The 23,268-nt window shown below is 58.9% G+C and overlaps 1 protein-coding gene across 2 annotated transcripts in view; it reads left to right on the top strand.

Moving 5' to 3' along the window:
• ITPR3 (inositol 1,4,5-trisphosphate receptor type 3) overlaps window positions 1-22,660 on the top strand; it is a 65,725-nt gene extending 43,065 nt beyond the window's left edge. For both annotated transcript variants that reach the window (XM_044255162.1, XM_044255155.1), the window contains exons 24-58: window positions 514-571; window positions 1,631-1,796; window positions 2,688-2,852; window positions 2,941-3,015; window positions 3,472-3,597; window positions 4,696-4,818; window positions 4,932-5,132; window positions 6,008-6,259; window positions 6,500-6,625; window positions 6,755-6,880; window positions 8,073-8,193; window positions 8,761-8,951; window positions 9,540-9,688; window positions 9,853-9,961; window positions 10,098-10,188; window positions 10,317-10,486; window positions 12,225-12,399; window positions 12,518-12,702; window positions 12,867-13,067; window positions 13,219-13,329; window positions 13,757-13,852; window positions 13,969-14,070; window positions 14,157-14,243; window positions 14,774-14,884; window positions 14,984-15,176; window positions 15,435-15,560; window positions 16,019-16,191; window positions 16,924-17,088; window positions 17,259-17,451; window positions 17,942-18,046; window positions 18,134-18,261; window positions 18,932-19,097; window positions 19,706-19,866; window positions 20,986-21,147; window positions 21,822-22,660. In XM_044255162.1, coding sequence (XP_044111097.1) covers window positions 514-571; window positions 1,631-1,796; window positions 2,688-2,852; window positions 2,941-3,015; window positions 3,472-3,597; window positions 4,696-4,818; window positions 4,932-5,132; window positions 6,008-6,259; window positions 6,500-6,625; window positions 6,755-6,880; window positions 8,073-8,193; window positions 8,761-8,951; window positions 9,540-9,688; window positions 9,853-9,961; window positions 10,098-10,188; window positions 10,317-10,486; window positions 12,225-12,399; window positions 12,518-12,702; window positions 12,867-13,067; window positions 13,219-13,329; window positions 13,757-13,852; window positions 13,969-14,070; window positions 14,157-14,243; window positions 14,774-14,884; window positions 14,984-15,176; window positions 15,435-15,560; window positions 16,019-16,191; window positions 16,924-17,088; window positions 17,259-17,451; window positions 17,942-18,046; window positions 18,134-18,261; window positions 18,932-19,097; window positions 19,706-19,866; window positions 20,986-21,147; window positions 21,822-21,890 — 4,958 coding nt within the window. In that variant the 3' untranslated portion in view covers window positions 21,891-22,660. The remainder of the gene's footprint in view (window positions 1-513; window positions 572-1,630; window positions 1,797-2,687; window positions 2,853-2,940; window positions 3,016-3,471; window positions 3,598-4,695; window positions 4,819-4,931; window positions 5,133-6,007; window positions 6,260-6,499; window positions 6,626-6,754; window positions 6,881-8,072; window positions 8,194-8,760; window positions 8,952-9,539; window positions 9,689-9,852; window positions 9,962-10,097; window positions 10,189-10,316; window positions 10,487-12,224; window positions 12,400-12,517; window positions 12,703-12,866; window positions 13,068-13,218; window positions 13,330-13,756; window positions 13,853-13,968; window positions 14,071-14,156; window positions 14,244-14,773; window positions 14,885-14,983; window positions 15,177-15,434; window positions 15,561-16,018; window positions 16,192-16,923; window positions 17,089-17,258; window positions 17,452-17,941; window positions 18,047-18,133; window positions 18,262-18,931; window positions 19,098-19,705; window positions 19,867-20,985; window positions 21,148-21,821) is intronic.
• The last annotated feature ends 608 nt before the right edge of the window (window positions 22,661-23,268 follow it).

Genomic DNA, 23,268 nt, shown 5'->3' with positions numbered 1-23,268 from the left:
TGAGCCTTGACCCTTGCCTTCCCCCACCTTCAGGCTAAAGTTGTGTGACTCACCCAGGGGTACACATTAGTGGGATGGGGGCTGGGGGACACCTCGGGTCCAGCTCCCCAGCCCTGCCTCTGTTTCCCACCCAGCCCATTTAATTGCCATGGTGAGAGGCAGAGGCAAACATCATTCTCTCCATCTCCTAAATGGAGAAATTGAGGCCCAGAGAGAGGTGGGGACTTGCCTGAGGTCACGCTGTCAGGTGCTGAACCAGAGCAGGACCCAGGTCCCCTGGTGTCCAGCTCAGAACTCTGCTGGGCCCTGCAGGGTAGTGGGGCTGCTCTGGTCCCCGCCGCGGCTGGCTTCCACCCCCACCCTGGGAAGGAGCATGAAGGTGCGGCTGCCACCCAACCAGTGCAGGGAGCAGGTGGTTCGGGTGCCTCCCTGCTCCCTCACCCCTGTGTTCCCCATATTTCCTGGGCACGGACCTGCCACCTGCCCCCATCCACTCACCCTTGCTCCCCACAGCCGCCAACATGAACCTGGACCGCATCGGGGAGCAGGCGGAGGCCATGTTCGGAGTGGGGTGAGGCCAGGGTTCAGTTGGGGGCTGGTGTGTGGGGTTGGGTGGATGATGCTGACACAGTTGTGCAAACTCCCCTCCTTGGGGTTCTCCAAGCGGCCCCTCCTCCTGGGTCTGCAGGACCTTTACTGGGCTCTGGGGCGGGAGTCTCCTTGGCTGTGTGCTTTTGCCCTCTCATGCCTACCTAGCCCCAGGGACATAGGGGCCACTTGGGCCCTCGTGTCACCTCGGTCATTCCCCTGCCCTTACCCAGAGCAGTCGTGGCTCTATCTACATTGGGACTTGGCCCAGGTAGCTGGAGGGGAGCAGGGGGAGGCGTAGGGGACAGCCCGCTGTACACAGTGCTGGGGTGGGGAGAGGTCGCCTGGGAGCTGGGGGCAGCACCGTCTCTGTGCTGTGCCCTTGGCATTTAGTGAAGCCCAGGAACCCCGAATCAGAAGGACATTTTTAAATTCATAAAATAAAGCACATCAGTTACAAAGGAAACCAAGAGCTTTGAGACGCAGTTATCAAAATATTGAAGAAAACAAATTTGAAGTGACAGATCTGTGGATCTTTATTAACACATTAAGTAACCAGCTGAGCTGGGGGGGGTAATTAGTACCGTGATTTCGAAGGAACAGTGCATGTGAACGGGATTCACAATTTCTGTAACCACTGTAAGGCGATGCACGAACATCTGTGACTGTCACTGGTGACAGAATCGCCGGTACCCCAGCTTCTCCTCACTGAAGGAAAGGCTGCATTTTACTTAGAGATCGGTACAACTGACGGGAATTTTCCCCACCTCCGTTCCCGACCCTCAGCCCATCTCCACGAACCCTTTGGTGGAGGGAGTCCTGTGGGTCGGGTCCCCTGCAGAGTCCCCGCTTCAGCTGTGTGATCAAGGGGAGTCCTGCGGGATCTCAGGGAACACGGGGCTCCCTTGGAGTTTCGGGATGTGGCTGGGGTCACTATCCCGAGTGCGAATTCCATGGGGTGTGGCGTCTGCTGGTGGGTGGCAGGATGGGCGGTGGGGAGCCCGGTGCCCAGCGCCCAGCATGACTGTCCCTGGCGCCGCAGGAAGACCAGCAGCATGCTGGAGGTGGACGACGAGGGCGGCCGCACGTTCCTGCGCGTGCTCATTCACCTCACCATGCACGACTACGCGCCGCTGGTCTCGGGGGCCTTGCAGCTGCTCTTCAAGCACTTCAGCCAGCGCCAGGAGGCCGTGCACACCTTCAAGCAGGTGCTGCTCTTGCCTGAGCCCCCGGACAGGCCTTGGGGAGCGGGGTAGAGGCCCCAGGGGGCTTCCAGGGTGTGTGGGTGGGGGACTCTGAGGACCATCTGGCCCAGAACCTGAGTGGGTTGGTATCCTGGCCGGGCTTCGGCCTGTGCTGGGCACTGGGGGGTTAACTGGGGTTAACCATGGGGGGGGGTGGAGCTTGCTGCTCAGGGGAGCTCAAGAGGCTGGTTTAGGGGTTTTCTGCCTGGCCTGGCCGAGCTCCTGAAAGGTGAAGGCCAAGTGTTGGCCACCTTTAGGACCTCTCTGCCTGACTCAAGGCTTGTCACTTTTCATGAGGCGGACAGACTCGAGGGTTTCATAAATGATACCATGTGCACCTTTGCTAAGGGCTTCAGATCATGCCTGGCACACAGTCAGCCTGCACTGAGGGGACTGGTTCTGTGACCATGATGTCGCATGGTGTCGACAGCACCCTGTGAAACACGCCTGCCGTCTAATGAGCACATGCCAGGCGCAGAGCCTTGGCCTTGTCTTATTGGGTTGGGGGGAGCCTTAAGGCCTGGGAAGCTTTCCTGCCTTACCCTGACCAAAGTGAGTGTGGTAGGAGCCGAGGCTGTCCTGCCACGGGGAATCAGTGCTGCCAGGATTCTTTGTCCTGCCCTGACAGCCTTAGCAGCACCAGTCAATGAGCAACCGAAGCCCGCTGATGGGGCAGCTCATGACAGGCAGTGCAGAGAGGCCTTTGGCCATCAGGGAAGGCTTCCTAGAGGTGACGGACCATAGCCAGCATTGAGGAGGAGCAGAGGCCTGGAACAGGGCAGGCACCGGGGGTCTCCGTGAGGCAGTGGACCGGGAGTGCTCATCTCACCTGGCATGGCCACGGTCAACCTTCAGGTGCAGCTGCTGATCTCGGCTCAGGATGTGGAGAACTACAAGGTGATCAAGTCGGAGCTGGACCGGCTGCGGACCATGGTAGAGAAGTCGGAACTATGGGTGGACAAGAAGGGTAGCAGCAAGGGTGAGGAGGTGGACACAGGTGCTTCTAAAGACAAGAAGGAGGTGAGTAGGGTGGCAGGGAGCTGGGAGGCCAGGGCTGCCAGCAAGGGCTGGGCCCAGCTGACCCCCGCCCCCTTCCCTGTGTCCCCAGCGGCCCACCGACGAGGAGGGCTTTCTGCACCAACCCGGGGAGAAGAGCAGTGAGAACTACCAGATCGTTAAGGGCGTGAGTGGCCTGGGGCCCTGAGGCAACTCCCCACACCCTGCCCCCGCCCCCCCCCCCCAGCTGGAGGCTCTGGGGCCTGGCCTCTCCTGCCTCCCCATTCTGCTGGCCACTTGCCTTCAAAATACACATTTTCTGGCCTTGCCTGCACATTAAAGACAATCCTGCCCAGGTCCAGATGGAATTATTTTAAAGCTGAAGGAATTTAATGAAATTCCATTTCACAGTCATATTGTTCTATTTACTTTTATGGGGCAGGATTGGGTTTTTAGTGCTTGCCTGCCTTGTTGTGGTGATATGACTCAGTGAGCGTGGCCTCCTCCCCCTTCCTGTCCCCGATGTGAGCTGGGGCTTGGCTGGGCTTGGCCAGGGACTCCCACCAGCCTGAGGGAGGCGGCGGGGCAGCTGGAGGAGGAGGGAAGGGGCAGGGGCTCTGGGCTCACCCCCCACGCTCCCCAGATCCTGGAACGGCTGAACAAGATGTGCGGCGTTGGCGAGCAGATGAGGAAGAAGCAGCAGAGGCTGCTCAAGAACATGGATGCCCACAAGGTCATGCTGGATCTGCTGCAGATCCCCTATGACAAGGTGACCTCTGACTTCTGACCTCTGACTTCCCCCTAACCCTGGCCCAAGCCAAACCATGCACTAATCCCCATCGCTGACCTAACCCAGCCTCACCCTGACCCCAGTTTCTGTTGCCCTCTCTGGCCTCATCCTAATTATCTTAGCTTCATTGTAAACTCTGACTGTTGCCTCCTCATCTTTGTCTTTTTTTTTTTTTTTTAAGATTTTATTTATTTGACAGAGACAGAGCTTGAGAGAGAGAGAGAGAGAGATATCACAAGCAGAGGGGAGGGGTAGAGGGAGAAGCAGACTCCCTGCTGAGCAGGGAGGTCTATGTGAGGCTCCATCCCAGGACCCTGGGATCAGGACCAGAGGCAAAGGCAGACGCTTAACTGACTGAACCACCCAGGTGCCCTGTCTCCTCCTTATCTTGATCCATGTTAAACCTTAACTGACCCCTGCCTCTTTTTGACTCTTGATGTCAACTGGGACCTCATACTGACCCCTGACTTTGATTTCACACTCTAGCCTCACTCTGACCTCTTACCTTGACCTGTTCCCAGGGCACATCCTGGTCCTGGACTCCAAATTTAGCATCATTTCAACCTTTGATCTTCCACACCTTGCCTCACCTGACCATGATCTTGATATGTCTCAAGCCTCACACTGGCTTTTGAGCATGACACCCAGCATTCACCTGACCCTGACACCTCACCCCTCAGCCTAGCTCCCCCAAGCTGGCCTCCCATCAGCCTCTGCCCCTCAGCCCTTTACATATTTCCTATTTATTTATTTTGAGAGAGAGAAAGAGCACAGCAGGGGAAGGGACAGAGGGAGAGAAGCATCCCCTCCACCCCCAACTGAGCAGGGAGCCTGATGCGGGACTCCATCTCAGGACCCCAGGATCATAACCTGAGTCGAACTCAGACGCTTAACTTGGCTGAGCCACCCCGGCGCCCAAGACACATTTTCTTATCTTGACCTGGAGGCCCTCTTTCACCTTGAACATGGCCTCCCCATGGTCCCAGTCCCAAGCCCTGCCCCCTCCTTCGGGCCATGCCCGCTGGAGCTCAGGCTCGAGGCCCGGCGTCACCTTCCTCCTCCCATCCGGATGCCCAGGGTGATGCCAAGATGATGGAGATTCTGCGCTACACCCACCAGTTCCTGCAGAAGTTCTGCGCGGGGAACCCGGGCAACCAGGCCCTGCTGCATAAGCACCTGCACCTCTTCCTCACGCCGGGGGTAAGGGCGTGAGGCCGGGTGGGGTGGGGGTGGGGGTGGCGGTATGGGGCTGGCAGCAGTGGGGCGGGGCGGGCCGGGATCCCTCCGCATGACGGCTGCCCGCCCTCCTGCAGCTTCTGGAGGCCGAGACCATGCAGCATATCTTCCTGAACAACTACCAGCTGTGCTCGGAGATCAGCGAGCCGGTGCTGCAGCACTTCGTGCACCTGCTGGCCACCCACGGGCGCCACGTGCAGTACCTGGACTTCCTGCACACCGTCATCAAGGCCGAGGGCAAGTACGTCAAGAAGTGCCAGGACATGATCATGACCGAGGTGAGGACGGGGCCGGGGCCAGGGGGGCGCCGGGGGCTCAGGCAGCGGGACTCAGAGTGAAGACGAGTCAGAGAGTCGTGAGAGGGGCCTGGCCTGTGGAGAGAGGACAGAGGCTACAGAGGCGGAACTCACGGCCCCGTCGCACTATTTATCCTTGTATTCTCACGCATTTCAAAACCACGAGGCACCCGCTGGGGGCCAAGGAGCACGTGTACCCCAGGGTACATGGGTGGGGTGTACTCTCAGGGCAGGGAGCACATCCTGTGTGCTTCTGCATGGGCCCCAGCGTCTGGTGCACTGTAGGTGCCTGGTAGGCCTGTTAGCCGAAGGCATGAAGGAGGAAGGGCTGAGTCTAAATCCAGAACAGAGGCGGTCTCTGCCCCGGAGGGGTGTGTGTGTGTGTGAGGGGGGGTGGGTAGCACAGTAAATGGAGATGAGGGACCTGACAAATGGGGTACCGGTAGTGCCCTATAGGCCGAATTATTAATTGCTGTTATTATTATTACCATGAATAACATAATCACTGACACGAGAGGGTGCAACAAGTGCTCTGGGAGGCTTTAAGGTCCATGGTGGGAGCACAGGGGAGGCAGGGGATGAGGCAGGCAGGCATGGGATTAGAAAGGGCTTCCCGGAGGAAGCACCTGTGAAATAAGGCTGAGTGTGGGATTTTTTTTTTTCCTTAGGGGAAGGAGGAGTCTCTTTTTGTTGGTCCAGGGATTGGCCCTGATGGCAGGTGGCCTGAGACATCAGCCTATGGCCCCAAGGGCCAGGCAGGGGAGGGCTTTCTGAGTGTCAGGTGAGGGCTGGGGTCAGAGTCCCAATCTCTCCCTGCTGACAGGGGGCGTCTGATCGGGCACCCCTCCTCCCTGCAGCTGACCAATGCGGGTGATGACGTGGTGGTGTTCTACAATGACAAGGCCTCGCTGGCCCACCTGCTGGACATGATGAAGGCTGCTCGGGATGGCGTGGAGGACCACAGCCCCCTCATGTACCATATCTCCCTGGTGGACTTGCTAGCTGCCTGTGCTGAGGGCAAAAACGTCTACACGGAGATCAAGTGCACCTCCCTGCTACCCCTGGAGGACGTGGTGTCTGTGGTGACACATGAGGACTGTATCACCGAGGTCTGGGGTTTGGGAGAGCTGGCGGGAGTGGGGGGACGGGGTGTAAGGGCAGGTGGAGCCAGGCCGGGGCAGCTGTCAGTCTTGCATGGTGGGGCAGGAAGGGGTAGGTAAGAAAAGGAGGGGGAATGGAAGGTGTGGGCAGAGGAACAGGTGGAGGTCAGGAGATCGGCGGAGCACAGAGAAGGAGAGCCTGGGCTGGTGGTCTGGCTCGCGCCCCTGACCTTGCTCCCGGCTGCTCAGGTGAAAATGGCATACGTGAACTTCGTGAATCACTGCTATGTGGACACAGAGGTGGAGATGAAGGAGATCTATACCAGCAACCACATCTGGACGCTCTTTGAGAACTTCACCCTGGATATGGCTCGGGTCTGTCCGCCGGGAGGCTGTGGGCTTGTGGGTGCACCGTGATGGGCACAAATGTGGTTGGGAGCTCAGTTAGCCTGCCAAGGACTGGGCGTGGAGGGGCCCCCAAGGCATCGCTCTCTCCTGCCCCAGGTGTGCAGTAAGCGGGAGAAGCGTCTGGCTGACCCCACACTGGAGAAGTACGTGCTGACCGTCGTGCTGGACACCATCAATGCGTTCTTCAGCTCCCCATTCTCTGAGAACAGCACCTCCCTGCAGGTGCGCTTGTCCTGCGTGCGCAGTTCTTGTGCGGGGAAGGAGGGAAGGAGAACATATATTCCTGTTTGCTTGTGGTGCATAGAGACATAGTGGAGGGACATAGACAAGTGTGTTAGTTACATATGCTGTGTAACAAATTACCCCCAAAGTTAGCGGTTTAAAACAACAAACGTTTATTCTCCTAGTACTTCTGTAAGTCGGGAATTACTGTGGGGACAGTACCATAGAACGGGAATTCCTAAATTGACTTGGTGTGACGGGTCCTAGGGTGGCAGGGGACGGCTGGCAGCCCTTACTTCCTGAAGACAAGACAGTCATGCGTACCACAGTGGTTAGCAGAGCCCGAGCAGTAATCCAGAGGTTCCAAGGCCCAGAGAGCTTTGGTGTCAGCTTAATCAGTCAGGTGCCCTTAGGACTGAAGTCCTACTACAGCAGAGAAGCTCTACGCTAGGAAACAGAAGTTGGTCTTAAATCACTAAAGAGTCCTGGACACTCAGTCAATTCCCAGATTCCCAGACTTCCTAGCCCAGACCCCCTTGAAGGCAAGAGAAGCAGACTTCCTGGAGGAGGGAGCCTGAGGCAATACCTAAACCATAATACCATAAATCACTGGATGGACACAAGAGCCCAACAAAGGGGTTACTTATAGGTAGAGGAACTGGGGGCAGAGTGGGTCCTGGTCTCAGCAAGGGTGGGTTCATTTTGACACACAGGCATTTGGGCCCTGGGACTTCTCTGAGACTATGAGTAATTTGTGTAAGCTTTTCCCACCTTTCATCAGTCCCAGGACAGAGGTGGGAGAATGGGCTGATGGGATCAAGGCTGGAGTGAGACTTCTCAAAGCCTACCTTTCTATAGCATATTTCAGTTTTTGAACCATGGAACTATATCACCTTTTCACAATATTAATTTATTTTAAAAAAATTTTTAAAGGAAGGAAAGGATTAGCAATACAGGATTATAAGCCCCGGTCTGAACTTTGGGGAGTTCTCCCACTGTATGGTTGGGCAGGTTGCGCAGTGCTGAGAGGAAAGGCAGTGCCTTTTTCCAGTTGGCACAAAGATACATGGTAGTTCTTGGAAGCCTTGTTCCTCCACCTTGCCCATCCTCAGGGGGCCCTGGTCACTGGGCTTGGGGCTACCTGGGGTGGAGGGTGGGCCAGGCTATAGCAGTAGGCATGTTGCTTTTGCAGACACATCAGACGATCGTGGTGCAGCTGCTGCAGTCTACCACACGGCTGCTTGAGTGTCCGTGGCTGCAGCAGCAGCACAAGGGCTCCGTGGAGGCCTGCATCCGGACCCTCGCCATGGTGGGTGAGTGTGCCAGGGGCACTGGTTAGCGCCAACTACCCCTCCCTTCCCTTTGCCGCAGGGCCACCTGCCCTCAACACAAACACCTTATTCCTAAGCTTGCCCATCATCTGCTCCCAGGTTGTTCCCAGTAAGTCCTTCTTGGTGTCTCACTGGCATCTTAGCAATTGAGAGAAGCTGTTTTCTCCTTTGAGCTTTGAGTCATTTCCCCAGACGGTAAAGCCGGGGGACATCCCCCAACCAAAGTTTCTTACGCTTGCAAATGGTTGCAGGCAGAAAGGAGGCCTGGAGGTGGTTAGGGAGCATCGGGGAAGAGGAGAGAGCAGGTGGGAAAGAGAGGAGAGGGCTCAGGGTGGAGCCAGGGTAGAATCAGAGAGGCAGAAACTCCCTCTTTTTATTCCAAAAGTGGAAGGGGGCACCCTAGTCCCAGTGGGGGCCAACACATACCCGAGAATCTTGGGGAGTTCACCCTGTCTTCCAGTTCAGCAGCCTGGAGCCTGACTGCTCTGGCTGGCCGAGCTCCCCCAACCCCCACCTGCCCTCGAGCACCCCGTTGTCTCTCCCCTCCAGCTAAAGGCCGGGCTATCTCACTGCCCATGGACCTGGATGCACATATCAGCTCGCTGCTCAGCAGTGGGACCAGCTGTATAGCCGCTGCCCAGCGCAACGCCTCCAACTACAAGGCGACCACACGGGCCTTCCCCCGTGTCACGCCCACCGCCAACCAGTGGGACTACAAGAACATCATCGAGAAGCTGCAGGTGGGTGCGGGGCTGCCCGGCGTCTGCCACGACAGGGAAGCCCGCCTCCCCATGCTGCCTTGACTTTCCGGGAAAGAGGCCCCTGCTTAGGGCAGGCCCTGGGCAGGGGACTGAGAGGCCTCATTCCAGGGGAAGCCAGGAGAACCCAGGCCTCCGCTAGGTAGAGTCGGTGCTCATGAAGGGGATCAGAACACCTCTCAGTCCTGAGAGCACGTTCCTGTTTATGTGACACGCTCTTGGCCACTATCACACACTTCTGAGGGGGATGCGGTGGCTCACTACACCCACATGGCAGGAGACCAAGGCTCAGAGAGGGAGAAGAGCTTGCCCCAGGTCACACAGCTAGAGAGGGGCTGGGAGAGAAGCCCTGGCTTGTGGCTACCCGCCAGGTGCTCTAAGCAGGCAGATGACCTGCATGGTTCAGGGTGGTTCTGTGGGTGCAGGGCCCCTCAGACAGGCTCGGAGAAATCCACAGGGCCATTTGGTGTTAGTGTTGGGGCGGGCCGATTGGCAGTCCAGCCCCACTCATCTCTTGGGCCCGGGTGGCCCGCATCTGGCCCTGTAGTGACTTTTCTGTAACCACCCCAGGACATTATCACAGCCCTGGAGGAGCGGCTGAGGCCCCTGGTACAAGCGGAGCTGTCGGTGCTGGTGGACGTCCTGCACTGGCCCGAGCTGCTCTTCCTGGAGGGCAGTGAGGCCTACCAGCGCTGCGAGAGCGGGGGTTTCCTGTCCAAGTGAGCCGGACGCCAGGCCCGGGCAGGGGGCGGTGGCCGGGGTGAGGCTGTTGGGGACAGGGCCGGACCGGATAGCCCACAGGGCAGGGAGCTGGGACAGGGTAGGTGGCTGGAAGGAGGTGGCCGTGGCTGGCCCCAGCATTCCCTCTTCCCTCACGGGCCAGGCTGATCCAGCACACCAAGGACCTCATGGAGTCAGAGGAGAAGCTGTGTGTCAAGGTGCTGCGGACCCTGCAGCAGATGCTGCTCAAGAAGACCAAGTACGGGGACCGGGTGAGTGTCCGGGGCAAGCCGGACGCCCTGCAAGACTGGCCGGTGGGGGCCCGGGGTTCGGAGCCAGTGCGGGCTGGCCTGTGGTCGGTCTGATGGTAAACTGTGCCACTGTGGGGCCTCACACCTTCCCCCGCAGGGCAACCAGCTGCGCAAGATGCTGCTACAGAACTACCTCCAGAACCGGAAGTCTAGCTCGAGGGGGGACCTTCCAGACCCCGTGGGCGCTGGTCAGTACCATTTCCCTGCCGCCACTGTGCCTCTCTGTGGCCCATGTGCCTAGGCCCTGGGCCTGCCCTTCTGTTCGCCTGCCTCCCCCTCCCCCTGGCTCCCTTCAATGTGGGTTCCCCAACTCTAGGCCTGGACCAAGACTGGTCAGCCATTGCGGCCACCCAGTGCCGGCTGGACAAGGAGGGGGCCACCAAACTGGTATGCGACCTGATCACCAGCACCAAGAATGAGAAGATCTTCCAGGAGAGCATCGGCCTGGCCATCCGCCTGCTGGATGGCGGCAACACCGAGATCCAGGTGTGTAGGGGCTGGGGGTGCTCCTCTTCTGGGGGGGGGTGCCTTGTGCTTGGGAGAAGGTATGGGGCAGCACGTTGCTGAGGCTGCCGTGCCAGGTGCTGGTGGCCTGCACGAGTCCTGCTACATGTGGGCGCGTCTACCTTCCCCCGTGTCATGTGGCTTCTTTCTGCCCACGCAGACTATTCTGCTCAAGCCAGGACTGAGCCTGACTCCCTACCACACTGCCCACACTGCGTCCATCATTCCTGCCTCTTGGTCTCTGCTCAGGCTTCCTTCCCTCCTCTCCCCCATCCTCCTCAGCCTTTGGTGCCCAGTCGAAGAACTGCCTCCTCTGAAAAGTCCCCTGTGATTGCCTTATCCCCATTCTTTCATTCATGACTTGTGTTTTTTGTTATTCTTTTTTTAAGATTTATTTATTTGAGAGTGAGAGAGTCTGGGAGAGTCAGAGGGAGAAGGAGAAAGGGTCTTAAGGTGACTCTGTACTAGATGCAGGACCCAATCCGAGGCTTGAACTCACAACCCTAAGATCATGACCTGAGCTGAAACCCCGAAACCAAGAGTTGGACACTTAGCCGACTGAGCCACCCAGGTGCCCCTCACGCCCTGTTTTTTTGTTTGTTTGTTTGTTTAAGATTTTATTTATTTGACAGAGATCACAAGTAGTCTGAGAGGCAGGCAGAGAGAGAGGGAGAAGCAGGCTCCCTGCTGAGCAGAGAGCCGGATGGGGGACTCAATCCCAGGACCCTGAGATCATGACCTAAGCTGAAGGCAGAGGCTTAACCCACTGAGCCACCCAAGTGCCCCCCTCGTGCCCTGTTTTAATAAGTCTGCACTTAGTGTTTTCCATGTGCCTAGGCACTAAGATTTTAGCCGTGAACAGAAAAGACAAAATCCACATATCCGGGGCGCCTGGGTGGCTCAGTGGGTTAAGCCTCTGCCTTCGGCTCAGGTCAGGATCCCAGTGTCCTGGGATCGAGCCCCGCATCGGGCTCTCTGCTCGGTGGAGAGCCTGTTTCCCTTCCTCTCTCTCTGCCTGCCTCTCTGCCTACTTGTGATCTCTGTCTGTCAGGTAAATAAATAAAATCTTTAAAAAAAAAAAAAAATCCACATATACTCTGAATTGGTCCTATAGCCTAGTGGTATAACAGCCCATGACTGTAACCCCTACATGGTGTGGAGAGTGTTGGATAGTGCTAATGCCAGCGAGGGGTCTGGGGGTGCCAGGGCAGGGATGGGGGAAGGCTCCTGAAGAGGGGCCAGTGCAGCGAGAGCCCCGAGGTAAGCCTGTGGACAGGAGGGGCGGGCTGCACCAGGCAGAGCAGGCAACTGGTGCCAAGAGGGTGGCATGCCGTCAGATGGCCTCATGGGCGCTGGGAGGTGGGGCTTCTCCTGTGGGTGAGATGGGGCCACTGTGGGCAGAGGAGGGATGAGATTTAGACTTCCAAGGGCACCTCTGCGGCTGTGTCGGGGGCTGGTAGAGGAGCAAGAGCAGATGTAGATGGTGTGAGGACACTTGTGCAGGCCCCTAGCATCACAGTGACAGCAGTTATGGACACTTCCCCTCCGCCTCTGACAATCCTGACCGCCCCTGCCCCAGTCATAGTCCCAGGGCATGTCCAGGGACCTGTCTGCAGCCCAACCTTGTCCCTGAACCATGGGAGAGAGCCCTCCAGGGACTCACCGAGGACTGCTTAGCACCTGACTCTGTGCTGAGGCTGTCCCCCATCCTCTTGCCCAGAAATCCTTCTACAACCTGATGACGAGTGACAAGAAGTCAGAGCGCTTCTTCAAAGTGTTGCACGACCGCATGAAGCGGGCCCAGCAGGAGACCAAGTCCACAGTGGCTGTCAACATGAACGACCTGGGCAGCCAGCCACGGGAGGACCGGGAGCCGGCAGACCCTACCACCAAAGGTCAGAGGTCATGGCCATAGAGGATGGGGGTGCCGGGCCCGGATCAGAGGGTGCAGGGTGAGGGTGAGGGTCTGGTCCCTCCCGGCAGCCCCAAGCCTCAGCAGGCCTCCCCCTGCAGGCCGTGTAGCTTCCTTCTCGATGCCGGGCTCCCCGTCCCGCTATTCGCTGGGCCCCAGCCTGCGCGGGGGCCACGAGGTGGGCGAGCGCGTACAGAGCAACGAGATGGGCACGTCCGTACTCATCATGCAGCCCATCCTGCGCTTCCTGCAGCTGCTGTGTGAGAATCACAACCGGGACCTGCAGGTGTGTGCTGGCCCTGCCCCCACCCCCCTGGCCAGTGCGTGGATCCCCACCCTTGCTGCCTGCCCGCAGGCCACTGCTCTGTACCTACACAGGGCAGGGCCGCCCAAGCCTGGCCTCTAGCCCCTGTGAGAGCCTCGCCATGCCCGCCCTCCTGTGCCATGCAGAACTTCCTGCGCTCTCAGAACAACAAGACCAACTACAACCTGGTGTGCGAGACACTCCAGTTTCTGGACATCATGTGCGGCAGCACCACCGGTGGCCTGGGGCTGCTGGGCCTTTACATCAATGAGGACAACGTGGGCCTTGTCATCCAGACCCTGGAGACCCTCACCGAGTACTGCCAAGGCCCCTGCCATGAGAACCAGGTGAGCGGTCACAGCGGTGCCCATGGCCGATAGGGAGTGTGGACATGTGGGTGCAGGGAGCAGAGTGGGCAGGGGAGAGCCAGGGGCATTGGGAGCCACCAGAGGTCTGAAGGGCCTGGGCCCCACGTCCCCCCCCACTGCCCCCTGCCAGACTTGCATCGTGACGCACGAGTCCAACGGCATCGACATCATCACGGCACTGATTCTCAATGACATCAGTCCCCTGTGCAAGTACCGTATGGACCTGGTGCTGCAGCTCAAGGTGGGGCCCATGGCAGACCACGGGTATGTGCGTGCAAAGGGTGTGCGTGTGTGCTGAGCATGCGTCCTGAGGCATGCTGGGGGGGTTTAACATGCACACACAGATGAGTGTGTGAGCAAATGTGGTGCACGTACACTCCAGGAGCAAGTGGATTCTGGGTTTCCCCCGGGGTCTCCTATGTGTGTGTCTGCTCTCTGGGGGATTGTGTGCGCCCACTGTAGGGTGGGGGTGAAGGCAATGGGAGGGGTGGGGGGTGGTCTGGATTTGCCGGACGCTTCTCAAAGAGTCCTGGGGGATAGTGGGGAATGGGAAGGCCCTGGCATATCTTCCAGGCCAGGAGAGGCTGTTGTGGAGTACAGGGGGTTGTTGTGGGGCATGGTGGGGGCCCTCAGACTGTGACCTGTCCCCCTTTCCCACCTCCCCGCAGGACAATGCGTCCAAGCTGCTCTTGGCTCTGATGGAGAGCCGGCACGACAGTGAGAACGCGGAGCGAATCCTCATCAGCCTGCGGCCCCAAGAGCTGGTGAGACTGGGCCCGGGGTCAGGTTGGGAAGGAGTGATTGGTGTGGTGTGGAGGGGGGATTGGGGCATTCCCTACGCCCCGGGAAAACGGCGTTCAGACAGGCAGTGCCCCGCCAGGTGGACGTCATCAAGAAAGCCTACCTGCAGGAGGAGGAGCGGGAGAACTCAGAGGTGAGCCCACGGGAAGTGGGCCACAACATCTACATCCTGGCGCTGCAGGTACCAGCCCCGCCCCGTGGCCCCGCCCCCTATTCCCCGCCTCCCCGTGACCACGCCCCGTGACTCCGCACCGCCCTCTCCCGCAGCTCTCCAGGCACAACAAACAGCTGCAGCACCTGCTGAAGCCGGTGAAGCGCATCCAGGAGGAAGAGGCCGAGGGCATCTCTTCCATGGTGGGGGCCCCGGGACAAGGCTGGGTGCGGGTCGGGGCTTAGATCTAGGGGCGGGCGGGGCGAGAGTTTCGATGGGCTGGTATTTGGGGGCAAGGCTAGGGAGGGAAGGCCGGAAAGAGCGCGGAGCAAAGATCTAAAGGCCCGTGGGAATTGGGATGAGCCTCGGCGCGTGCGGCTGGGGGCGTGGCCTGAGCCTGAGTAAAGAGCTGGAATTGGGGGGTGGAGGGCGGGGCTCAGGGCTGGAAGAGCCACACCGGTGGCCTAGGTGAAACCTAGACGTACAAGTGGGAGTGAAGCTCTGGGGCTGTTCTGGAAGCCTAGAGCAGGACAGCGGAGGACGGTTTATGTCCTATTTATTGTCTGGACATTGCTCTCCCACTACCCACTTCTTAATTTGGAGCTGCACCCTAGTTGGGCTGGGCTGCATCTGGTCTGGGTGGGGAACCCTCGCGCAGGTAGGGCTGGGTGGCGGGCCTAGCCGCGGGAAATTGTGGGGCCTGACCTCAGTGGCCCGGCCACTCTACTCCCAGCTCAGCCTCAACAACAAGCAGCTGTCCCAGATGCTCAAGTCCTCAGCACCCGCCCAGGAGGAGGAGGAGGACCCCCTGGCCTACTACGAGAACCACACGTCCCAGATAGAGGTAGGGCCAGAGGGCAGTAGGGGCACTGTGGGTGAGGGCTGTGACCCTGACCCTTAGTGGCAGTGGCTTAGTTGTGACCCGGTGCCTGTGCGCGCCCAGATCGTGAGGCAGGACCGCAGCATGGAGCAGATCGTGTTCCCCGTGCCCGGCATCTGCCAGTTCCTGACAGAGGAGACCAAGCATCGGCTCTTCACCACCACCGAGCAGGATGAGCAGGGCAGCAAAGTGAGCGATTTCTTCGACCAATCCTCCTTCCTGCACAACGAAATGGAATGGCAGCGCAAGCTCCGCAGTGAGGACTGGGCGGGGCCGGACAGGGAGGCAGGGCTGGAGCTGCTTAGTGCTGCCCCCTTGAGTCCCCCCTCCCCCAGCCTGCTGCTGGTTGCCACACTCCGCCCCCACCTCCGCCCCACCGCTAGGAGGGCTCAGGTCATGGCTGCTCAAGTGGGACCTGGAGCTTGTGCTGGCGCCTAGGGGCCCCTGTGGGTGGGAGAACAATATGAAGGTGAGAAACCTCTCATGCCAGCCTGCTGCCCCCCTCCTCCCCCAGGCATGCCACTGATCTACTGGTTCTCCCGCCGCATGACCCTGTGGGGCAGCATTTCCTTCAACCTGGCGGTGTTTATCAACATCATCATTGCCTTCTTCTACCCCTACATGGAGGGCGCATCCACAGGTGGGGACCCAAGGGTGGCAGACTGAGGCCTCAGAGTCCACCATGCCCCCTCCCTGGGCTTGGGCAGAGCCTCGGTGCCGGCCAGGCTCTGCTGGGACCAGATGCAGAGTGGGGAACATCACCCTGCACTGCCCTTTGGGCTCTGCACCTGTGGGAGACACAGTCATGGTCCCGTGGGATGGACAGCTTCTTTAATCTCTGGAGACAGTGCATGTCTCTTGCCGTCTCTCTAACGCACAAACATGAACCAGAGATCAGACAGGGTAGCAGCAGCTGAACAGGACCTCCTGCCTTAAGCCTGGATGGGCAGGTGTGATGGGGGGGGGGTGCCTAAAACCAGGTGACCAAGAACGTTAGAGGGAAGGCTTCCAGGAGGAGGTGGCTTCTTGGGATGTGTTGGGGCTGGGGCTATGCTGGGCTTCACTGCCCAGGGCTCACCCTTGCATCCCGGCCCCCAGGCGTGCTGGGCTCCCCACTCATCTCACTGCTGTTCTGGATCCTCATCTGTTTCTCCATCGCGGCTCTGTTCACCAAGCGCTACAGCGTCCGCCCCCTCATTGTGGCACTCATCCTGCGCTCCATCTACTACCTGGGCATTGGGCCCACACTCAACATCCTGGGCGCCCTCAATGTGAGTGCTGGAGGGAGCCCCCACCCCACCCCACCCCTGCGCTCACGGGGTGGTAGGACTTCATGCTGGCTGTCTGCCTCCCCACAGTCCACTGCTCTGCCCTACCCCCCACCCCGTCCCTGTGAATGGGGCCAAGTTTGTTAAAGACCCATGGGTAGGGCTGTTCTGAGTCTCCTCCGTCACCCGTGATCAACTGGGGCAACTGACACTCTGAGCCAGTTGTGGGGAGTCATGGTGGGAGTCACTGTGGGGCCCCAGCTCCAGGGCTGCTGTGTACATGGGGTTAGTGGAGCACTGCCCAGAGGCACTGTTCACACCGTAGATGTCAAAGATTTGTAATGTGATGACAGTTCCTGGCAGCTGGAAATAAAGCATACTTGGAGCAAGGCAGGCTGGCAGGGGGTGAGGGGCAGGCAACTTTCTCTAACTTACCAAGTCACCATCAGGGCCAAGGTTGGTCTGTCCGACTCCATCCTCTGTTACCTGTATCTCACTTTCTTCCTGGAGCCCATACCCCAGGGGCTTCTCCCTTCTTCTATCCCAGGAGCCCAGATACATTTCTAGAAGCATTTTCATTAATGCCGAGCCCGTCAGGCTGAGCAGGACCAGCTCAGATCTGCTCCATGGAAGGGCCAGCCTCAGAGCTGGGCACTGGGCAGGCCCAGCAGCAGGAAGTGGAGATCCGGGGTGGGTGGTGGGACACTGATCCCACTGCCCTGTCCATGCCCCCAGCTGACCAACAAGATTGTCTTTGTGGTGAGCTTCGTGGGCAACCGCGGTACCTTCATCCGGGGCTATAAGGCCATGGTCATGGACATGGAGTTCCTCTACCATGTGGGCTACATCCTGACTAGTGTCCTGGGCCTCTTTGTCCACGAGCTCTTCTACAGTATCCTGGTGAGCCTGCTGGGGGAAGGTACTGGCAGGGGTGTGGGAGTGATCGGGGGGCTCCCCTCAAGCTTCTGGAAGAGCCTGTGGGAAACCAGTGGGAGCAGGGCAGCCCTGGGATCCAGCGGCACCTGCGGTCCCACAGGCCCAGGTCCCATGGCCCTGTCCCTGCCCGGCAGCTCTTTGACCTCATCTACCGTGAGGAGACACTGTTCAACGTCATCAAGAGCGTGACTCGCAATGGCCGCTCCATCCTGCTGACTGCCCTACTGGCCCTCATCCTTGTCTACCTCTTCTCCATCGTTGGCTTCCTCTTCCTCAAGGACGACTTCATCCTCGAGGTCGACCGGCTGCCGGGCAATCACTCTGGAGGTCTGACGGCTCCTCTCCTTGGTGGGGGTGGGGGCTTGGGGGGGTGGGGTCCACGAATGACCTATGTCAGGCCCAGGCCCTGGGAGTGCTTCTCCACCAGGCTCTGTGCCTCAGTTTCTCCTCTTGGGTTCCAGGGAGGTCTGGCTCACACCATTCTGCCTCCCTCTTGCCTGGCACAGACTGAGGGGGTAGGAGAGCCTCGGGCTTCGGCTCCCTTAGGAGCCTCTTACAGACCCCGGCGTTCATGTTCAACTCGGTATTTGCTGGGACTGCTTATGTGCCAGGCTCAGGGGTGCAGACCCCCTTTTCTGCCCTTTGTGCACAGCCCAGTGGGGGCAAGGGCACAAAGACCCTTCCCTTGTCGTCTGGCAGAGTTGAGAGCTCACAGGATGGAAGGGTTCGTGGAGGGTATGATGCTGGGGACACAACCAGGGGAATGGTAAGGCCTGCTGTGTCCTCATCCTGGTGACCTCCTCTGTGTCTTTTCTAGCCAGTCCCCTGGGGATGCCACATGGAGCTGCCACGCTCATGGGCACATGCAGTGGGGATAAGCTGAACTGTGTCTCGGGGGTCTCGGTGCCTGAGGTCCCGGAAGGTGAGAGTGGTGTGTTTCAGGAGCCTGGGGAAGGGGGCACAGAGGCAGGGGGCTCGGCCTGGGTCTGAGCACACGCTCCGTGTGTAGGGAATGGAGAGCTGGAGAGCACGGAGCGGGCCTGTGACACTTTGCTGATGTGCATCGTCACTGTCATGAATCACGGGCTGCGCAATGGTGGCGGCGTGGGCGACATTCTCCGAAAGCCCTCCAAAGACGTGAGCATCCCTTGCCCTACTCCCAGATCCATGTGGCCCAAGCCCTGGCCCAGTCAGCCACGGTGAGGTCCTGCCATCGGGTCATGGCCTGGCAGAGCAGCTTGGTCCCCGAAGCCACCCAGTCAGTGTCTTAAGCCCCCGTCAGGCGTCCACTTTCCCTGCTCTCCCACCAGTCAGCGCGCAGTCACGTGGATGTTGAGAAACGCCCCCCTCTGCTCCCACATCCCATGGTTGCTCTCAGGAGAGACCTTGGCAATCAAGCTTTGCCCAGGCTAGGGAAGGTGTGAGTCAGATGTCAGGCGGATCCCCGGCTACACTGGCTTCATCTGTGAGGCAGAGCCCTCACCCACAGGGGGGTGGGCAGGGCGGGGAAGCTGAGTCGGCTCCATGAGGAGGCCTCAGGGTTTGACTCAGGCAGCCAGGCATTACCAGTAGCCAGTCTGCCCCAGTCACGTGGGGGCGAAAAGCCGCTTCCTGGCGAAAGTTCTAGAATGTGTGAGGCCAGGCATCCCCAGGGCAGGGCAGAGGAGTTCGGAGCTGGCTCTGCCCCCATGCAAAAATCGCGGGGGCAGAGACAAGCCTCCACCTGCAACCTTAGTGCCCCACGCCAAGCTCTGCCCCCCCCCCACTGGCCTGCTTGGGTGAACTGGGCCCTGCCCACCCCCTGCAGGAGTCTCTCTTCCCAGCCCGGGTGGTCTACGACCTCCTGTTCTTCTTCATCGTCATCATCATCGTGCTGAACCTCATCTTCGGAGTGATCATCGACACCTTCGCCGATCTGCGCAGCGAGAAGCAGAAGAAGGAAGAGATTCTCAAGACCACGTGCTTCATCTGTGGTGAGGCCCTGCTCCTGCCCCTCCGGGGGCCGAGGCGGGGCTGGGGCGGCCTCAGTTGGGCCCTTCCCTGGTTCCCACGGTCCCCGGGGAGCTGACAGCTTGATGGCGGGTTGCTCCTCCTATCCCTGGGGAGAACAGGACCCTGTCTGAGCTTGGGGTAATAGAAGGGAGTGGGAAAGAGCTTCAGAGGAAACCGAAGCTCTCTGGTCTCTGTCCAGAGCTTTTCCCACTCGTGGTTTGAGGTGCTAGTCCCCTCACCCCAGGCGGAGGAGCCAGTGGCACCTGCGGGACAAGATTCCTTCTCAGCTATCCGTTTCCTCCCCAAGGCTGGGAATGCTGGCTGCCTCAGTCCTTGGCCTGTGGAGGGCTGCAGCTGTGGCGGCGGTGGGTGGGGGGAGGGGGTGGGGCTCTCCACGGCTAAGTGACTAGAGCCTTAAATAGAAGTGATCTACATAGGCCGGGGTGTGCTGTCACATGTGTTTACCAGACCCATCAGCCTGAGACCAGATGCCCCCCCACCGCACCCAGAGGCGGTGTCTGCTCGACCAGGGAGCCCCGTGATGGCTGTGGGAGGCTGACGGTCTCATCCTCACCCCCCACACCCTCAGGGTTGGAGAGAGACAAGTTTGATAACAAGACGGTGTCCTTTGAGGAGCACATCAAGTTCGAGCACAACATGTGGAACTACCTGTACTTCATCGTGCTAGTCCGTGTGAAAAACAAGACAGACTACACGGGGCCTGAGAGCTACGTGGCCCAGATGATCAAGGTGTGGCCCTGGAGACGAGCAACCATGGCCACTGGGGTGGGACAGCTGGGAACACTTGTGGGAAGGCTGGAGAGGCCTCTGAGCTCTCCTGCACAGGCTCAGTTGTCTGGGAAATGCCCACAGGAAACCCGTCAGCCCCAAAGGACATGCATGGGGTTCCCCAGGCCCGTGGGTGCCCGATACTGAGGAATCAGGGGATTCCACCCGGCTGCTGCTCTGTGGACGTTCTCAAGGGGCCTTTTCCAGCTCAGCGAGAGGAATGGCAGCTTCCCAAAAGCTTTGGATGGTCTAGGCTGAGAGGGAGGCTGGGATAACTTGCAACTATCAGATCTAGGAGGAATCAGAGATAATCTGTCCAATTTCTGTAGTGAGGGAGGCAGTGAGGGCAGTGAAAAATAATAATAATTAAAAAAAGGTCTCATAGTGTTTCGGGAAAAGGAAGCCCGTCCATTCCATCAGATGTAGTACAGCTTCTAATCACCGCACAATGGATAAATTGCAGGCTAAAAGGAAAGACCTATTTAGTCGGGGAGAAATGGGGGAGTTCTACTATTTCTTAAGTCTATAATTTGATCTTTGAGTACAGGTTTATCTGATGGTCTGAGAACTCCCAGCTTGTGACAAGGAGCCAGACACCTGGTGCCCCCTTCCCCTCCTCCCCCATCCCGGGAAATGTGGCCTTGCCTCTCAGACACATCAGATGCCAGCTGTCCTCGGCAGACCCTCCCCTTGCTCGATGAGCCATGTGTCTGACTCGAATCTTCCTGGGGTGTGGAGCATGAGGGGCAGGTGGGGCAGGGCGGAAGGAAGGAGCTTCGGGGTCTGGTGCAGAGGCCCCCCTCCTCCTCTCGTGGGGTGTCAGGAGAGTAAACAGACGGTGCTGATAGCCGTGAGACGTAAGGCTGTGGAACGGAAGTTAGCCTGTCCTAGGGCACTGGCCTCTCTACGCCCTGCTCAGGGTCAGAGAAAACCCCAGTCGGTTCAGATTTTCCCCTGACAAGTCCCCGGGGAGTGATTTGTCCAGGGTATGACAGCAGGCTCCCCTCCCTTACTGCCTTTCTAAACGAGGCCTTCCTAGGCTGGGCCCAGCTTGCTCATCCCGTGGGGGACCTTTTTCAGAACAAGAACCTGGACTGGTTCCCCCGGATGAGGGCCATGTCCCTAGTGTGCAATGAGGGGGAAGGGGAGCAGAATGAGATCCGGATTCTTCAGGACAAGCTCAACTCCACCATGAAGCTTGTGTCCCACCTCACTGCCCAGCTCAACGAGCTCAAGGAGCAGGTGTGTACCCAGTCCCATCCTTGGGGTCCCCAGCTTCAGAGCCTCACTGGAGGTGGGGTCACAGCCCAGCCTGCCACGGGGGAGAGGGGGAGGGTGCTGGGGCCTTCACACCCCTTCCTTTCCTTCTTGGGTCTGGGGTGGAAGACAGGTTTCAGAGACACTCTCTCCCCCATGGAAAACCAGACTTGAGGTTGGCAGCTCCTGTCTGTGAGCCCCTGAAAGAAAGGGCCAAGTGGACACTTGGTAGAGGTGTGAGAGGTCTTTCCCCCTCACTCCCCCCCCTCACCCCTGGCAGCTGCTAGGGAGGCTGTCTGAAGGGCTCACTGGTGATCAGGGAGGTCAGGGCATCCTTCCACTTGTCAAGGTCCCCTCTTGCCAGAGCATCCTCCTTGCCATCTGGCAGTGGCTAAATGAGGTTAGGCAGCCCCTCTTTTAGGTGGGGTGGTTCCCCAGCTGCACCACATTAGGGGTTCGTGATGCACTAATTGAGGACAAGGGTTTGGGGCTGACATCCTCAGTGCACCCTGGGGGGGCCTTGGCTTGCTGCCAGCGCTGAACAGCAGCTGGGCCCACTAGGCAGGGGGTGGGGGGCGGGCACTGGCCCCTCCCCGGTGCCCATGGGGGGAGTGAGTGCCAGGCTCCCTGACCGGATGCGTGGGCCTGTTTAATCCTAGATGACAGAGCAGCGGAAACGCAGGCAACGCCTGGGCTTCGTGGACGTCCAGAACTGCATGAGCCGCTGAGAGCCGCTGGAAGCCCCGATGGGGGATGGTCATCACACAGTGGCAACTGGAATGCTGCCCCTTCCTGTGGGTCAGGGGGCCCGGCCAGTCTGCCAGCCTCTCCAGGCCAGGGGCCCTCTCAGCCTCCAGATCCCACTCTGCTGGACACCCCCGAGCCATCCCAGGCTCTGGCCGGTGCAGTGTGGGGGGCCATGGGGCTGCCAGTCCTGCCTAGAGCCGTTAGAGACAACTCAGAACTCCCTGGGACTCCGCTTACCTTAATGCCTTAGAGGAAGAGAAGCCGTCTTGAAAGACAATCGCTTTGTCCCTTAAAGCAGTAACTGACATTCCTGTGTTCCTCCTTGTGGGGGTCATTAGGAGTGGGGTCCCCTCTCTGTTCTAAGCACTACATTTTGGCCTCTGCCCGCGCCCCAGGGAGGTGCCGTAATGCTGTCGTTGCTAGTGATTTTAGTGCTGGTATTTAACTTATTCAAAGGGGGCCATGCCTGGGCCTCGGATCTGCTGTGGACAGCACGAAGACCTCATCGTTCAGGCCACCCCTCTGGCTCTGCCCCCAGGAGACTGACCTGAGAACGAAGAGCCTTGCTCCTGGGACCTGCCCCTTCCTAGTAGGCCTGCTGACAACAGTCGCTGGCCCACATGACAGGGCCTGGGTGTGTTTGAGTGGCTGGTTTTGGACTGCTTGTTTTATCTCTTGGTGTAACATTTTACAAATCCTTTGGCCTAAGAACTAATATGTTAATTGCCTTAAATAAATTAATAGAACTCCAGGCTGTGGGGAAAGGATGCTGATTCCTATGCTCCACGGGGGCTGTGCGGGTTTCTGCGGCACACGGGCAGGAGACAGAATATGAGCCCTTGCCCACCAACCCAGCCTCACCTCGGGCTCTTGGTAGATACCTGAGTGCATCCCATCTTGCAGCACTGCCGGAGAACTGTGTTGCAGGAGAACTGGGTGTATTTTATTGTCTGTACTTCAGCACACACTGAGGAGTCTAGGTACAGATGGGGTTAAGAGCTCATGTTCACTTCTTCCCCATGAGGGGTGCCATCAGCCCCTGCCCTATCCCTTCTCTCAGCTCTGTGCTTTACAGAAGAAAGCTCAATTGGGGAACATGAACATTTACGGAAGAGCTAAGGTTCTGTGGAATAATAAGGTGACCCCGTGTGGCTCCGGCCCCAGGGGTTTTTGTCCTGTGACCTCCCACACAACCTGCCCAGAGGGCTTAAGCCCAGTGATCTGAGGCCCCACCTGGCCAAAGCCCGTCCATAGCTTTACTCTGGCCCTTAAGCCAACCAGGAACATGGGTTTTCTGCAAGGTCAGGAGCAGAGGACTGGGCTCCGTCCTTCTGAGTCCGTCAGTGGGAACGAGGGCCA

The sequence above is a fragment of the Neovison vison genome, chromosome 1 (genome assembly GCF_020171115.1).
Source record: "Neovison vison isolate M4711 chromosome 1, ASM_NN_V1, whole genome shotgun sequence".
Lineage (NCBI taxonomy): Eukaryota > Metazoa > Chordata > Mammalia > Carnivora > Mustelidae > Neogale > Neogale vison.
The sequence above is the reverse complement of the archived record's forward strand: the minus strand, read 5'-3'. Positions and strand labels throughout refer to the sequence as shown.